At 43.9% G+C, this 17,767-nt stretch overlaps 1 protein-coding gene across 7 annotated transcripts in view; it reads right to left on the minus strand.

Moving 5' to 3' along the window:
* Positions 1–17,767, minus strand: part of LOC133400140 (involucrin-like) — a 36,184-nt gene that overhangs the window by 5,586 nt on the left and 12,831 nt on the right. For 3 of the 7 annotated variants that reach the window (XM_061672445.1, XM_061672444.1, XM_061672443.1), the window contains 2 exons: positions 16,585–16,748; positions 16,352–16,442 (listed from right to left, as the gene is read on the minus strand). In XM_061672445.1, coding sequence (XP_061528429.1) covers positions 16,612–16,748 — 137 coding nt within the window. In that variant the 3' untranslated portion in view covers positions 16,352–16,442; positions 16,585–16,611. Of the gene's footprint in view, positions 1–40; positions 164–1,259; positions 1,746–8,984; positions 9,495–11,621; positions 12,150–13,322; positions 13,407–13,986; positions 14,130–15,609; positions 15,698–15,852; positions 15,988–16,249; positions 16,443–16,584; positions 16,749–17,767 lie in introns of those variants that run through there. The other 4 variants (XM_061672447.1, XM_061672446.1, XM_061672450.1 and 1 more) reach the window with 4 other exon arrangements.

The following is a 17,767-nucleotide window of genomic DNA, read 5'->3' on the forward strand; positions in this document are numbered from 1 at the left end:
TAATTTTGGACCCGAAATGTGTACTGTAAACAAACAGTACCTTTCAACGAGTTCATGAATTGTACTTCCAATTCTTCCGTCTTGTCCAGTGCCTTCACTGCATGCTCTTTCGCATCCTGTAATGGTGGTTTCCTCCTGCAACTCCTTGTAGCCATTATAAATCCTATCACGAAATACAAAACCATTATAATATGACCAAACATCCCCAGACTCAAGTATGAACAGAAGAAACTAGCACAGATTGAAGTGTTAACAATTCAACATTAAGGTGTTTGGCCAGGTGGCACGTACTGGCCAATTAACTTATTTAGCATAACTTTTAATGTCAAAATTTTAAATACCAAACGTGACTTTTGTGTTTTTTTGCAGAGAAACATTTGTGGATTTAAAAAGTGCCATTTTGAAATACAAACTGCGATAAGTGGAAAATGTGTTTTGGAGGCTTGAGTAGTGTTTAGCTTTTTTGTGTCCATCCATCCATTTACTTGCGCTTATCCGGGGTCAGGTCACAGGGGCAGCAGCTTAAGCAGGGAAAGTCCAGACTTCCCTCTCGCCAACAAATTCGCCCAGCTCGTCCGGGATATATATATATATATATATATATATATATATATATATATACATATATATTATATAATATATATATACATATATATATATATATATATATATACATATATATTATATAATATATATATACATATATATATATATATATATATATATATATATTATATACAAATATATATATATATATATTATATACAAATATATATATATATGTGGCTTCAAACTATTAATATAGGCACTGCAAAAGTTTAGGGGGACGGTCAATCCGCTGTATGCGGAAGGTCATGTGACCAAACCCAGAAAACAGATTTGTGGACTTTCTCTGTATGCGGTGCTAACGTGCATAACTACGGGTTGATGACATGTTTGAAGCCAAACTTGCAAAATTATTATTTTCTTAAAATTTAAATGTGTAATTTATTTATATAAATATGGTTTATGTAAAGAGAGAGAATCTTGCACCACAAGTTGAGCAACTAGAAGGCTTTTAAAAGTGTGTTACCACAAATGACTTATGAAAGTTTTTGCAAACAACGAGCAACCAAACTGTTTATCTGTCTGTGTTTCCATGGGTCCAATATGTGCTTTTTTTGCAACACATTGCAAATGTTTTTTAAGCTTTTGTGAGGTTTCCTTATTGTTAAGAGTAATCTCCTTTTCTGCGTTTTCGTAAGTGTTAGTTGTCATACCTTTACAATCTTTGTCCCTCGTCAAATGTACTTTGTCACTGTCTGACAGTGAAGCCATGAGGTTGTCTGGTGGTGGTCCTCCACAGTGGTCTTCACTCGGACTGTGATGATGAAGCTCTGACCCCTCGGGTGGTTTCTCTTCTCTACTCTTCACAGAGCCACCAGTCAGTGGCAACTTACTGACACCAAACTCCTCCTCTTCCTCTTTAACGTGGGGGAGTTGTGGATCCTCCTCTTCCTCTTGAATGTTGGGAGGCTGTGGATGCTTCTGTGCCTCCTTAATGTTGGGGAGCTTTGGATCGATCTCTTCCTCCTTAATGTGTGGGGGCTGTGGATGCTGTGGATCCTCCTCTTCTTTTACGTGGGGAAGCTGCTTCTGTTCCTCTTTAATGTGGGGGGGCAGTGGATCCTCATGCTCCAAACTGCAGCACCCCCCATGCAATTGAGGGGGAAGTTCTTCCTCATCACTAATCAGCTGCTGGATGTCTGCAGGACACAAGCAAGTCAGTGATGTTGCGATAACTACTGCCAAATAGTCGACAAATTTTCTAGTAAAAATAATGTTATTGGGTGGAGAAAAACATTATATACACACATATCCATCCATTTTCTACCGCTTATCCGGGTCGGGTCGCGGGGGCAGTAGCTTTAGCAGGGACGCCCAGACTTCCCTCTCCCCAGCCACTTCATCCAGCTCTTCCGGAGGGATCCCGAGGCGTTCCCAGGCCAGCCGAAGGACATAGTCTCTCCAGCGTGTCCTGGGTCGTCCCCGGGGTCTCCTTCCGGTGGGACGTGCCCGGAACACCTCACCAGGCAGGCGTCCGGGAGGCATCCGAATCAGATGCCCCAGCCACCTCATCTGGCTCCTCTCAATGCGGAGGAGCAGCGGCTAGACTCTGAGATCCTCCCGGATGACCGAGCTTCTCACCCTATCGCTAAGGGAGAGCCCGGACACCCTGCGGAGGAAAATCATTTCGGCCGCTTGTATCCGGGATCTCGTTCTTTCGGTCACGACCCACAGCTCATGACCATAGGTGAGGGTAGGAACGAAGATCGACCGGTAAATTGAGAGCTTCGCCTTTCGGCTTAGCTCCTTCTTTACCACAACGGACCGATACCATGTCCACATCACTGCAGACGCTGCACCGATCCGTCTGTCGATCTCCCGTTCCATTCTTCCCTCACTCGTGAACAAGACCCCAAGATACATGAACTCCTCCACTTGGGGCAGGATCTCATCCCCGACCTGGAGAGGGCATGCCACCCTTTTCCGACCGAGGACCATGGTCTCAGATTTGGAGGTGCTGATTCTCATCCCAGCCGCTTCACACTCGGCTGCGAACTGCTCCAGTGAGAGTTGGAGCTCACGGTTTGATGAAGCCAACAGAACCACATCATCAGCAAAAAGCAGAGATGCAATACTGAGGCCACCAAACCGGAGTCCCCTCTACGCCTTGGCTGCGCCTAGAAATTCTGTCCATAAAAGTTATGAACAGAATCGGCGACAAAGGGCAGCCTTGGCAGAGTCCAACCCTCACCGGGTAGGAGTCCGACTTACTGCCGGATATGCGGACCAAACTCTGACTCCGGTCGTACAGGGACCGAACAGCCCGTATCAGGGGGTTCGGTACCCCATACTCCTGAAGCACCCTCCACAGGACTCCCCGAGGGACACGGTCGAACGCCTTCTCCAAGTCCACAAAACACATGTAGACTGGTTGGGCGAACTCCCATGCACCCTCGAAGACCCTGCCGAGGGTGTAGAGCTGGTCTACTGTTCCACGGCCAGGAAGAAAACCACACTGCTCCTCCTGAATCTGAGATTCGACTTCCCGACGGACCCTCCTCTCCAGCACCCCTGAATAGACCTTACCAGGGAGGCTGAGCAGTGTGATCCCCCTGTAGTTGGAACACACCCTCCGGTCCCCCTTCTTAAAAAGGGGGACCACCACCCCAGTCTGCCAATCCAGAGGCACTGTCCCCGATGTCCACGCGATGTTGCAGAGGCGTGTCAACCAGGACAGCCCCACTACATCCAGAGCCTTTAGGAACTCCGGGCGAATCTCATCCACCCCCGGGGCCCTGCCACCGAGGAGCTTTTTAACTACCTCGGTGACCTCAAACCCAGAGATAGGAGAGCCCGCCTCAGAGAACCCACACTCTGCTTCCTCATGGGAAGGCGTGTCGGTGGAATTGAGGAGGTCTTCGAAGGATTCTCCCCACCGACTCACAACGTCCCGAGTCGAGGTCAGCAGCGCCCCATCCCCACTATACACAGTGTTGGTGGTGCACTGCTTTCCTCTCCTGAGACGTCGGATGGTGGACCAGAATTTCCTCGAAGCCGTCCGGAAGTCTTTCTCCATGGCCTCACCGAACTCCTCCCATACCAGAGTTTTTGCTTCAACGACCACCAGAGCTGCATTCCGCTTGGCCATCAGCTGCCTCAGGAGTCCCACAGGCCAAAAAGGCCCAATAGGACTCCTTCTTCAGCTTGACTGCATCCCTCACCGTTGGTGTCCACCAACGGGTTCGGGGATTGCCGCCACAACAGGCACCGACCACAGCTCCGGTCGGCCGCCTCAGCAATGGAGGCGTGGAACATGGTCCACTCGGACTCGATGTCCCCAGCCTCCCCCGGAACATGAGCAAAGTTCTGTCGGAGGTGGGAGTTGAAACTCCTTCTGACGGGGGATTCTGCCAGACGTTCCCAGCAGACCCTCACAATACGTTTGGGCCTGCCACGTCGGACCGGCATCTTCCCCCACCATCGGAGCCAACTCACCACCAGGTGGTGATCAGTTGACAGCTCCGCCCCTCTCTTCACCAGAGTGTCCAAGACATGTGGCCGCAAGTCCGATGACACGACCACAAAGTCGATCATCGAACTGCGACCTAGGGTGTCCTGGTGCCAAGTGCACGTGTGGACACCCTTATGCTTGAACATGGTGTTCGTTATGGACAATCCATGACGAGCACAGAAGTCCAATAACAGAACACCGCTCGGGTTCTGATCGGGGGGGGCCGTTCCTCCCAATCACGCCCTTCCAGGTCTCACTGTCATTGCCCACGTGAGCATTGAAGTCCCCCAACAGAACAATGGAATCCCCAGCGGGAGCGCTCTCCAGCACCCCCTCCAAGGACTCCAAAAAGGGTGGGTACTCTGAACTGCTGTTTGGTGCATAGGCACAAACAACAGTCAGGGCCCGTCCCCCCACCCGAAGGCGGAAGGAGGCTACCCTCTCGTCCACCGGGGTGAACCCCAACGTACAGGTTCCAAGCCGGGGGGCAATAAGTATACCCACACCTGCTCAGCGCCTCTCACCGTGGGCAACTCCAGAGTGGAAGAGAGTCCAACCCCTCTCGAGAGGACTGGTACCAGAGCCCAAGCTGTGTGTGGAGGCGAGTCCGACTATATCTAGTCGGAACTTCTCGACCTCACACACCAGCTCGGGCTCCTTCCCTGCCACAGAGGTGACATTCCACGTCCCTAGAGCCAGCTTCTGTAGCCGGGGATCGGATCGCCAAGGTCCCCGCCTTCGGCCACCGCCCATCTCACACTGCACCCGACCCCTATGGCCCCTCCCACAGGTGGTGAGCCCATGGGAAGGGGGACCCACGTTACCCTTTCGGGCGGTGGCCGGGCCCCATGGGTGCAGGCCCGGCCACCATGTGCTCGCCTTCGAGCCCCACCACCAGTATATATATACACACATATACATATACATATATATATATACGTATACATATATACATACATATATATACATACATATATATACATATATATATACATATACATATATACATACATATATATACATATATATACATATATATATACATACATATATATATATATATATACATATATATATACATATATACATACATATACATATATACATACATATATATACATACATATATATATACACACATATACATATACACATATACATATATATACATACATATACATATATACATATCCATATACATATATACATATCCATATACACATATCTCCAAACTATTAATGTAGGCACTGCAAAAATGTTGGGAGACTTCAATACACTGTATGAGGAATGTGACCAAACCCAGTAAACAGGTTTGTGGACTTTCTCTGTATGCGGTGCTAACGTGCATAACTACGGGTTGGTGACGTGATTGTTCGAAGCCAAACTTGCAAAAATATTATTTTCTTTAAATTTAAATATGTGTAATTTGCGTCAGGAAGGGCATCCGGCTTAAAACCTTGCCAAACAAATATGAGCGTTCATCCAAAGAATTCCATACCGGATCGGTCGTGGCCCGGGTTAACAACGTCCGCCACCGGCGCAGTCAACCTGCGGGGCGCCGTTGGAAATTCAGCTACTGTGGGTCGAAGTCAAAGAAGAAGAAGAAGAGGTGGAAAGCGGGTTCTTCAGCAGAAAGAGAAGAGGAAAACACAGAGCCTAGTACTGAATGTGGGGACTTTGAATGTTGGGACTATGACAGGAAAATCTCGGGAGTTGGTTGACATGATGATGAGGAGAAAGGTTGATATATTGTGTGTCCAGGTGGAAAGGCAGAAAGGCTAGAAGTTTAGGGGCAGGGTTTAAATGATTTTACCATGGTGTAGATGGGAAGAGAAATGGAATCGGGGTTATTTTAAAAGAAGAGTTGGCTAAGAATGTCTTGGAGGTGAAAAGAGTATCAGATCGAGTGATGAGGCTGAAATTGAGGGTGTTATGTGTAATGTGATTAGTGGCTATGCCCCACAGGTAGGATGTGACCTAGAGGTGAAAGAGAAATTCTGGAAGGAGCTAGATGAAGTAGTTCTGAGCATCCCAGACAGAGAGAGAGTCGTAATTGGTGCAGATTGTAATGGACATGTTGGTGAAGGTAATAGGGGTGATGAAGAAGTGATTGGTAAGTACGGCATCCAGGAAAGGAACTTGGAGGGACAGATGGTGGTCGACTTTGCAACAAGGATCCAAATGGCTGTAGTGAACACTTTTTTCCAGAAGAGGCACGAACATAGGGTGACCTACAAGAGCGGAGGTAGAAGCACACAAGTGGATTACATCTTGTGCAGACGATGTAATCTGAAGGAGGTTACCAACTGTAAGATAGTGGTAGGGGGGAGAGTGGCTAGACAGCATAGGACGGTGGTGTGTAAGATGACTCTGGTGGTGGGGAGGAAAATTAGGAAGACAAAGGCAGAGAAGAGAACCATGTGGTGGAAGCTGAGACAGGACGAGTTTGTGCAGCTTTTCGGGAAGAGGTGAGACAGGCTCTCGGTGGACGGGAGGAGCTTCCAGAAGACTGGACCACTGCAGCCAAGGTGATCAGAGAGGCAGGCAGGAGAGTACTTGGTGTATCTTCTGGCAGGAAAGGAGCGAAGGAGACTTGGTGGTGGAACCTCACAGTACAGGAAATCATACAAGGAAAAAGGTTAGCTAAGAAGAAGTGGGACACAGAGGACCGAGGAGAGGCGAAAGGAATACATTGAGATGCGACACAGGGGAAAGGTAGAGGTAGAAAAGGCAAAACAAGAGGCATATGATGACATGTATGGCAGGTTGGACACTAAAGAAGGAGAAAAGGATCTATATAGGCTGGCCAGACAGAGGGATAGAGATGGGAAGGATGTGCAGCAGGTTAGGGTGATTAAGGATAGAGATGGAAATATGTTGACTGGTGCCAGCAGTGTGCTAGCTAGATAGGAAGAATACTTCGAGGAGTTGATGAATGAGGAAAATGATAGAGAAGGGAGAGTAGAAGAGCCAAGTGTGGTAGACCAGGAAGTGGCAATGATTAGTAAGGGGGAAGTTAGAAAGGCATAAAAGAGAATGAAAAATGGAAAGGCAGTTGGTCCTGATGACATTCCTGTGGAGGTATGGAAGCATCTAGGAGAGGTGGCTGTGGAGTTTTTGACCAGCTTGTTCAATAGAATTCTAGTGAGTGAGAAGATGCCTGAGGAATGGAGGAAAAGTGTACTGGTGCCCATTTTTAAGAACAAAGGTGATGTGCAGAGCTGTGGCAACTATAGAGGAATAAAGTTGATGAGCCACAGAATGAAGTTATGGGAAAGAGTAGTGGATGCTCGACTCAGGACAGAAGTGAGTATTTGCGAGCAACAGTATGGTTTCATGCCAAGAAAGAGTACCACAGATGCACTATTTGCCTTGAGGATGTTGATGGAAAAGTACAGAGAAGGTCAGAAGGAGCTACATTGTGACTTTGTAGATCTAGAGAAAGCCTATGACAGAGTACCCAGAGAGGAACTGTGGTACTGCATGCAGAAGTCTGGAGTGGCAGAGAAGTATGTTAGAATAATACAGGACATGTACGAGGGCAGCAGAACAGCGGTGAGGTGTGCTGTAGGTGTGACAGAGGAATTTAAGGTGGACGTGGGACTGCATCAGGGTTCAGCCCTGAGCCCCTTCCTTTTTGCAGTGGTGATGGATAGGCTGACAGATGAGGTTAGACTGGAATCCCCGTGGACCATGATGTTTGCAGATGACATTGTGATCTGCAGTGAAAGCACAGAGCAGCTGGAGGAACAGTTAGAAAGATGGAGGCATGCACTGGAAAGAAGAGAAATGAAGATTAGCCGAAGTAAAACAAAATATATGTGCATGAATGAGAGGGGTGGTGGGGGAAGAATGAGGCTACAGGGAGAAGAGATAGCAATGGTGGAGGACTTTAAATACTTGGGGTCAACCGTCCAGAGCAATGGTGAGTGTGGTCAGGAAGTGAAGAAACGGGTCCAAGCAGGTTGGAACGGGTGGAGGAAGGATGTCAGGTGTGTTATGTGACAGAAGAGTCTCTGCTAGGATGAAGGGCAAAGTTTATAAAACAGTGGTGAGGCCAGCCATGATGTATGGATTACAGACAGTGGCACTGAAGAGACAACAGGAAGCAGAGCTGGAGGTGGCGGAAATGAAGATCTTGAGGTTCGCTCTCGGAGTGACCAGGTTGGATAAAATTAGAAATTAGCTCATCAGAGGGAAAGCCAAGGTTCGATGTTTTGGAGACAAAGTTAGAGAGAGCAGACTTCAATGGTTTGGATACGTCCAGAGGAGAAATAGTGAGTATATTGGTAGAAGGATGATGAGGATGGAGCTGCCAGGCAAGAGAACTAGAGGAAGACCAAAGAGAAGGTTGATGGATGTCGTGAGGGAAGACATGATGGCAGTTGGTGTTCGAGAGGAGGATGCAGGAGATAGGCTGAAATGGAAAAGGATGACGCGCTGTGGCGACCCCTAACGGGACAAGCCGAAAGGAAAAGAAGAAGAAGATGGTATACGTAAACATGAACGAAGCCTAAACATCAGATATTGTCATCTTTGGTAGCTCTGTGGTGACATTTAATGTTAAACAGGCTAAGCTTGTAGACATTTAAAGTTCCTACAGGTACTTTGTCCCAGTCTCCTGCTCTCCTGTGTGTGTTTATGTGTCTAACCATAAATTACTTTTGAGAGAACCTTGCACCACAAGTTGAGCAACTAGAAGGCTTTTCAAAGTGTGTTACCACAAATGACTTATGAAAGTTTTCGCGAACAATGAGCAACCAAACTTTTTATCTCTGTGTGTCCAATGTGTTTTTTTTTTTTAGCTAAACATTTGCAACAAATTGAGCAGGTAATTAAATAAAAAAAAAGTTCAAGCTTTTGGGAGGTTTACTTATTGTTAAGAGTAATCTCCTTTTCTGCGTTTTCAAAGTATTGGTTGTCATACCTTTACAATCTTTGTCCCTCGTCAAAGGTACTTTGTCACTGTCTGACAGTGGAGCTATGAGGTTGTCTGGTGGTGGTCCTCCACAGTGGTCTTCACTCAGACAGTGATGATGAAGCTCTGACCCCTCGGGTGGTTTCTCTTCTATACTCTTCACAGAGCCACCAGTCAGTGGCAATTTACTGACATCAAACTCCTCCTCTTCCTCCTTAATGTGGGGGAGTTGTGGATCCTCCTCTTCCTCGTGAATGTGGGCAGGCTGTGGATGCTTCTGTTCCTCCTTAATGTGTGGGGGCTCCTCTTCTACTTTAACGTAAGGCAACTGTGGATCCTCCTCTTCCTTTTTAATGTCGGACAACTGTGAATCCTCCTCTTCTTTTATGTGGGGAAGCTGTGGATGCTTCTGTTCCTCTTTAATGTGGGGGGGGAGTGGATCCTCATGCTCCAAACTGGAGCACCCCTCATGCAATTGAGGGGGAAGTTTTTCCTCATCACTAATCAGCTGCTGGATGTCTGCAGGACACAAGCAAGTCAGTGATGTTACGATAACTACTGCCAAATAGTCGAAAAATTTTCTTGTAAAAATAATGTTATTGGGTGGAGAAAAAATTATATATATAAAAATATAAATATACATTTTGGTAGACAGCCGCAGCACAGTCAGACAGTTTTAGCTTGGGCTGCAGCTAGGGGTGCGCAGTATTTGCGGTTGACTGTATAAATTTAGCCAACACTATAGATTTGGGCCCTTCCGATTAATCACGATGCTTGTTGATGACTTCACTGTATCTGCCTCAGTATAAAATGACTTCAAGCACGCCTGACTATGGAGCTGGAGGATCTGCCAGTAATGTTTGATTTAACCAGCTCTGACCCAGTAAGAAAAAAGAAAACTGCATCCATGTTCAAGAGTCACCCATCCTCCTTAATTTCCCCGCTCTTCTTTTAGATCGACCAGCCCTACCATGCCACTGACATGTGCTACCCGCTGACCCTGTATGTAGCCCCCCGCCCCCACTCACCTATCCAAACACATTCAGCCACACCTTCAGTCCCTCGCAGAAATCGGAAAATGCAAAAGCCAATTAATGTAACACAACTGCAGGGTCGCAACTCGCTACAGCAATATCTTTTTTTAAGCCAACGCTCGTCCCCATTTCATCGTCAAAGCAGACTACAATATAGTCTCTGCGTTTTCTCTGTTCTTGGCGGGCATTTGTACATTCACTAATTGACAGCTGAAAGTGGGGACTTAAGCTGTTCATCAGTTAGCGTTAGCGGATGGCTTTTCCGAAGGTCCACCCGTGTATAGTGAAGAAGGAGGTGGAAGACGACGACGATAATTGAAGGAGCGGAAAGATTACTACGAGGAAAGAAGAAAAAATGCGAGAAGAGACAGAAGCTTTCAAAATGTTGGAGCATTTCAGCGTGAACGGCAAGCGGAACCCCATGATGTAATCGTTCTAACACTGTTGCAGCTTACTTACAACTAGGCTTTACACGATCAGTTTTGGGCCCGATCACCGATCAGCTAGTTTAAAAAAACGATAACCGATCGATCACAATATTGAAGCAACGTGTCATTTACTGTATATACTTGTGTACTGTATACTGAGTATCTTCGAATGTATTCTCTATTCAGGTCATGTATTCTAATCAGTCAGGTCAAACCAACATTACAACATGACAAACAATGGGTGCTAACTTACTGGAATTAAATTACTTCACACACACTGAAACTTTAGAGCATGATTCGACAGAACGCCGGCGTGTTTACGTACAACCAGAGAGGTGACACTCCACATCCCTAAAGGACAGGTCGTACCGGGTCGTTCAAAGACCTAGATTCCACTGTATGTCTGTTTTGAGTAACGAGTATGGTCATGGAACATAAACTTGTAAGTCAAGGCACCACTGTAAATTGTTTTTTGTATCTTAGATTTTCATATAATATATATATATATATATATATATATATATATATATATATATATATATAGCTCCAAACTATTAATATAGGCACTGCAAACATTTTGGGAGACGTCAATCCGCTGTATGCGGAAGGTCATGTGACCAAACCCAGAAAACAGGTTCGTGGACTTTCTCTGTATGCGGTGCTAACGTGCATGACTACGGGTTGATGAGATGATTGTTTGAAGCCAAACTTGCACAAATATTATTTTTTTTTAATTTAAATGTGTAATTTATTTATATAAATATGCTATACGTAAACATGAACGAAGCCTAAACATCATATATCGTCATCTTTGGTAGCTCTGTGGTGACATTTAATGTTAAACAGGCTAAGCTTGGAGACATTTAAAGTTCCTCCAGGTAATTTGTCCCAGTCTCCTGCTCTCCTGTGTGTGTTTTTGTGTCTAACCATAAATGACTTTTGAGAGAACCTTGCACCACAAGTTGAGCAACTAGAAGGCTTTTCAAAGTGTGTTACCACAAAGGACTTATGAAAGTTTTTGCAAACAATGAGCAACCAAACTGTTTATCTCTGTGTCCAATATGTTTTTTTTAGCTAAACGTTTGCAAAAAATTGAGCACGTAATTAAAAAAAAAAAGCTTTTTAAGCTTTTGTGAGGTTTCCTTATTAAGAGTAATTCTCCTTTTCGAAGTGTTGGTTGTCACCTTTACAATCTATGTCCCTCGTCAAAGGTACTTTGTCACTGTCTGACAGTGGAGCCATGAGGTTGTCTGGTGGTGGTCCTCCACAGTGGTCTTCACTCAGACAGTGATGATGAAGCTCTGACCCCTCGAGTGGTTTCTCTTCTTTACTCTTCACAGAGCCATCAGTCAGTGGCAACTTACTGACACCAAAGTCCTCCTCTTCCTCTTTAACGTGGGGGAGTTGTGAATCCTCCTCTTCCTCCTTAATGTGGGGAGGCTGTGGATGCTTCTGTGCCTCCTTAATGTTGGGGAGCTTTGGATCGATCTCTCCCTCCTTAATGAGTGGGGGCTGTGGATGCTGTGGATCCTCCTCTTCTACTTTAACGTAAGGCAACTGTGGATCCTCCTCTTCTTTTACGTTGGGAAGCTGTGGGTGCTTCCGTTCCTCTTTAATGTGGGGGGGCAGTGGATCCTCAAGCTCCAAACTGGAGCACCCCCCATGCAATTGAGGGTGAAGTTCTTCCTCATCAATAATCAGCTGCTGGATGTCTGCAGGACACAAGCAAGTCAGTAATGTTACGATAACTACTGCCAAATAGTCTACACATTTTCTAGTAAAAATAATGTTATTGAGTGGAGAAGAAACACACACACACACACAGCCCCAGCACAGTCAGACAGTTTTAGCTTGGGCTGCAGCTAGGGGTGCGCAGTATATGCGGTTGACTGTATAAACTTAGCCAATACTATAGATTTGGACCCTTCCGATTAATCACTATAAATTTTACATTAATTAAGCAATCTGGAAGACTGAAGAGAACAATAAGCCAAAATAAATTTCTTCTTATTTGAATTTTCTTCATGCTGAAAAACATTTATTTACACCGCTCAAGTAGATGTTGATGTACAAATTTTAGATGAAAATAAAATTTGCTTCATTTTTTTGCTTTTTTGTTTTCGCCTCCAACTTGAACCAGACCTTTCTCAACCTGCACCTGAAGCCTGCTTCAAGATGTGCCACATGAATAGCATCCTCTTCTTTAAGCACTCTCATTCTCAAAAATAATTGACTAAAATCAGTCTGTTTCACTTCATTTTGCACTATTACCAACTTCAAAGGCTAATCCTAAATGCATCCTCCAGGAAAATATTAAATACAATATTTTTCTGTTTTTTTTGGCCATTTCTGAATTTGAAGTTAGGTCATTCTGTGTTGTGACATAAACCCTTAATTTCTATAAAATGGTCATTGTCACGCAGCCATTTTTTCCTCATGTATGCCGCCGTAACAGACCGTCTATATTCAGTATTATGGTACTTCTTGTGATCACGTGACCATAATGAGCCAATCAAATAATTTCTTTACCGAAAGAGACCTGTGGACTTAAAAGAAGCGGGACGGCTGTATTGCCTGTTCAAAAGGAAAGTTAACTTCAAGATAAAAAGGAATGCATGGACCAGTACTTTTCTGTTCTTCCAGAAGCCAGCTAAAAACTGTTGCGTCTCATATGTTTGCGAGACCATGGCTTTATTAACATTAAGCAGCACTTCAAAATCAAAGACATACCCTAAATGCAACAAAACATGAACATATCCGATGAACCAGGTGCTGAGAACTCTGAATAGCAAATGAATGTGCCTTCTGGATAGCCTGGCCGTTTGCAGAAAATTTGCCCCTGTACAAGGCACCACTGTATTCTATACCTATTCAGGAACACTTACCCAGTGAGTCTGACTCATAGGCTGGCTCAGCGTCACCTGGTTCCTCAGGGTCTCGATCCTGGTCGCTGTACATATGCACATCTTCTGTAGAGAATGAGAACATAGGGTTGAAAATGACCCAAGTGGAAAACCTGCATCACATTCTCAAATAATGCCAAAACTAATGAGACCAAATATGCAGATTGTATTTATAAGTCCAAAAAATATTTGGTCCCCGCAGGATCAATGTTGACGTCATCGAGAGACCTGCCCTTGAATTGAGCCAGACGTCCTTGTTCTCGAGCCATGAGGACTTTGCTAATTTTCGCTAGCTGGAGTATGCCCTCAGGAAGTCGGTAAAACTCTTGTTGCAAGGTTACATCATGTCCCAGAAAATTAGCGAGTTGATCCAGCTCGGTATTAGTGAGATTAAGGACCTGTGACAAGGTTCCCATTTGTTTGTGTCATTTGTTTTAGCTCAGACTTTCTGGCCTCTTTGCTCCACAGAGTTTGGCAAAGTTATGAAGAGTGTCAGATCCACGTTAGCAAATCAAACTGGATGGTCTTGCAAATAGGAAAGTGTTTTCTGGTAAAATTCCACATTCGTTCCTTTTTCAGACAAGGAGGTCCAATGTCTGGTGCATCACTGGGGTCAAAAGTACAGGAACCTTTCTGTCCGCTTTACCTCTTATTTCTGTTCTCCAGAAATGCTGAAAGAGTCTCTTCTCCAGATATGACAGTGCAAAGTTCACATCCTCCTGAGGGTCTGATTGCGTGGAAGACAAATAGGCAGAAAGTGGAATTTTTGAGACTTCTCCAGCTCTTGGTCTGTTGAACAAAATGATTTGGGTCAAAATGACCTTTGTCAGTTCTGCATATGTCATGGGGAAGGATTCTGGGGCTAGTTTTCTGAAAAGATCTTGTTGCTGAGTATCTAAATATGAATGGAGAGTCTGCACATCTTTAGTAAAGGGAAGTAACTGAGGAGCATTCCACTTGGACGACTAATGTTGAGTGATGCAGATGATATCAGTTCATTCCACCTGGTTTTATACACTGTACGGAATGCCTTCGCATCTTTTAAAGTACTGTCGTTGCGTCGGACATTCGCATTACTTTCAACAAACTTTGAAATCCTTTCCAAGCTGCATCCAATTTTGAGCGCCAAACTCAGGCTTTTGTATGTACGCGTTTCACAATTGTACCCTGCCGTGTCCTTCGCAGCCTGGACAACATGCATGAAATTTGACGGTCGCATATGATCGTTTATTATTTTCATAGGAGTGTTTTTTCTGGAAAATACGAGCAGCCTTCCCAACGCTCTCATTTGTTGCCGGATGTACTCGTGTTTGGTGGCATCATGCCCATGCCTGTTGTACAAATGTTGGCCATACTCCACGATCCAGGGATCAGATTTTACAGATTCATAAACATCATCCATAATCATGCCTGTTTATCAGTTTCCAAAGCTGTTCCTTAACTCCAGGTGGTGGAGATGCAGTAAATCCACAAAGAGGCTGAATGCGCATTTTGCCAAAATTTGCCAGATTACTAGATTTTAATTTGCAGACCTTCATGCGCTTCCAAAGGGCATGTTTTTTTTTTTTTTTTTTTAAAAAGCCTTGACAAAATGTACAGTGTAAAAAATTATGGACTTGGGATTTGTCTTTTGGATCGTTTGCGAGACATGGGAGTTCCAACGCCAGAATTTAAAACTTCAAATTGTGGGAAAAGTTGCCCTGGTTTCTTAAACGTTCTAAACACGTACTTCTTCCATTTGAGCCTTCTGCAAAGGAGAGAGCCCGTCCCACCTCTGGCTTGTCTCTATGTGCACGCTCTAGGTGTCTCGATATTTTTACAAACCCTGTCTTGCAGTACAAACAATACTGTTTTTTGTTGTAAATTCTTGATCCATCCTCTTTTTTACAAACAGCAGGTACGCAAGGTAAATCCACAGACACTTTATCCAGGGAAGGGGACCTGTCTGGTAGATATTCCTCCATGTCAGGTGCTGAATCTTCCGACAGAGATCCAGTGTCTCCCCCTTCTCTCTCTTTTGTGGCGTTACCACTACTTGTGTCTGTTTTTGGGCAGGATACACTACATCTCTTTCTCTTACCAGAGGGACTTTTGTTTCTGATAGGGGATCACCCTCTCTTAAGAGTAGGCTTCAAAGCGGCGTTACGTTCTTGCAGTGATGGACACCCATCACTGTTCTCCACATTTAGAAATCTCTGCATCTTTCATTTCTGGTCAATTGAGACATTAATGTTACTCGAGTTTGTATCAACAGAAGAAGGATCTTCACCATGCTTAGTAATGTATTCTTTACTACTGCCGTCCAAGATGGGATCAAGGAGTTTATCGGAATCCAATTCCATCTGCTCTTTTGTCTTCTAAAGGGGAAAAAATAAAACAAAAACAGATTCCAAAATTAGACTCCATGTCTATGATGTCCAAAAGAAATTCCATTTACATTTTCCCCAATGTACAAAATCCAACAGGATAATCCCAAAATATCTGTTCAACACTATATTTAAATTCAAAGTACCTGGCTGTTGCCATTCAGCTGGGAAGAACTGGTACATAGATTCTGACATTCATTTGAATCTGACAACGTTACAAGATGAGGCGGAGGGATGATTCCAACTTTGTCTAATGAAAGAACTTCTGGCTCATCCAAGTCCTAGAAATAGTGAGGAAGTTATATAAAATACAACTCATTTAGGATGTAAACATAAACACATGAGATAATCCAACATATGAATCAGGAAAACCTGTGCTTGTTACTTTAATAAGTCATACAAGACCACATAATATGGAGATTTTCTCTAATTTGCTAAATCTGATCAGAGGGAGAAACAGCAGTATTGAAACTATTACTACTACTAAATTTAAGACATATTTCTACTTCTTTGTCAATTCTTACTAACAATCACATCGCAAACCTGTTTCGTCTGTGGTCCAGCCTTTCCTCCCAGGTCACATGTTATTTCTTCTCCTGGCTGAATGTCCCTCAAAGCAAATAAACAGAGGTGCGGTTTGTCCTTTGCTATGACCCTCTTCATTTGGCAATTTGGATGCTTGTAGTCAGCATTGACGAGTCGTCCAAGGCTGCCATCATACACGGATGCATCAATACTGGCAAAAGAAGAGAAACGAAATACTAAGCTTTGAACAAAATAAATGACCCCTTCTAACTTGCTATTACTACGATTAGTTATAAATCCAAAACATAAACACATAAAACTGTGCATAAATGTACCATTCAATCAAACCTTACCACCATAGATCTTCTTTCCAACAGAAGTCAAACATGAAGACAGCACTTGCTTTGTGATAGGTCCATCCTTCTCCATTTCGATTCTTCAGAATTAATTAACTCTCCTCTGTACTCGACCACAAAGTCTCCTTTTCGGAAACAGGTTTTGGCAAACACTCCTCGACCTAGACAAAAGTGTAACAAATGTATTTTATTAATGACTTACAATTAACCAGTTAAGCTAATTTTATATAGAAATCATTATTATTCTTATTTTTTGATTAACACATTGACTGGCATGGACATTTCTATTCGTCAACTGGAATCCAACCGTTTAATGCCACCGATGTATATATTCGTCAAGTACATGTTTCTATGGCTAGGTTATAAATAGGGTCTTTGCCAGCTTTTGTGTGAAATTTAGGTTTGTAAACCACTGTAATGATGACCAGATCACTGCAGATAGTGGCGCTGCATCGCTTTGTATCTGAGATCAGCACAGCTTTTCAGTGGAAGACAAGAATTCGGCGGTAAATCGCACCTTTTAAAATAGATGAGGGTGAGAAGTGCAAACACGTTAGGGAGTTGGACAAGTTTAGGTACCTGACACATGAACAGAGTATGTATATGTCCGATATAAATAGAGTACGTGTCATGGTAGGTTGTAGAAAGTGTATGTCATGATCGCGAAGAAAAGAGGACGCAATTCATTGAGTGAATGGCGAAGACCATGTAGTAAAAAAAAAAAATAAATAAAAAATAAATAAATAAAAAAGTCACGGATGTTCAACTCGAGTTATGTGGTGAGTCAGCGTTGCTCAGGCGTATTTTTTTATTTGTATCTCTGTAAATTTTTATTTTGCCTTCAAAAGCCCTTTCTCCGTCTCATTTTTGTCGTATTAGTTTGAGCTGTCACAAAAGTAAAAAAATTGTCACTGTTCTGCTTGACACGTTTATCACAAAAATCTTGTTTTCTCTGCTTCTTTTTCCTATCCTCTATTAACAGTAATTTGTTATTAAACAGTTGAATTCTTTTCATACCTAGATTTTTAAACAACAGACCATAACAAAGGTGTGAAACAAGGCCCGGAGGCCAGATCCGGCCCATCATATCATTTTATGTGACCCGTTAAAAGCAGATTATGTACTTCGTGTTTCTTGGTTAAATCTGGACCAATATAAAATTGGCTTCGCTTTTAATAAA

The sequence above is a fragment of the Phycodurus eques genome, chromosome 3 (genome assembly GCF_024500275.1).
Source record: "Phycodurus eques isolate BA_2022a chromosome 3, UOR_Pequ_1.1, whole genome shotgun sequence".
NCBI classification, from domain to species: Eukaryota; Metazoa; Chordata; class Actinopteri; order Syngnathiformes; family Syngnathidae; genus Phycodurus; species Phycodurus eques.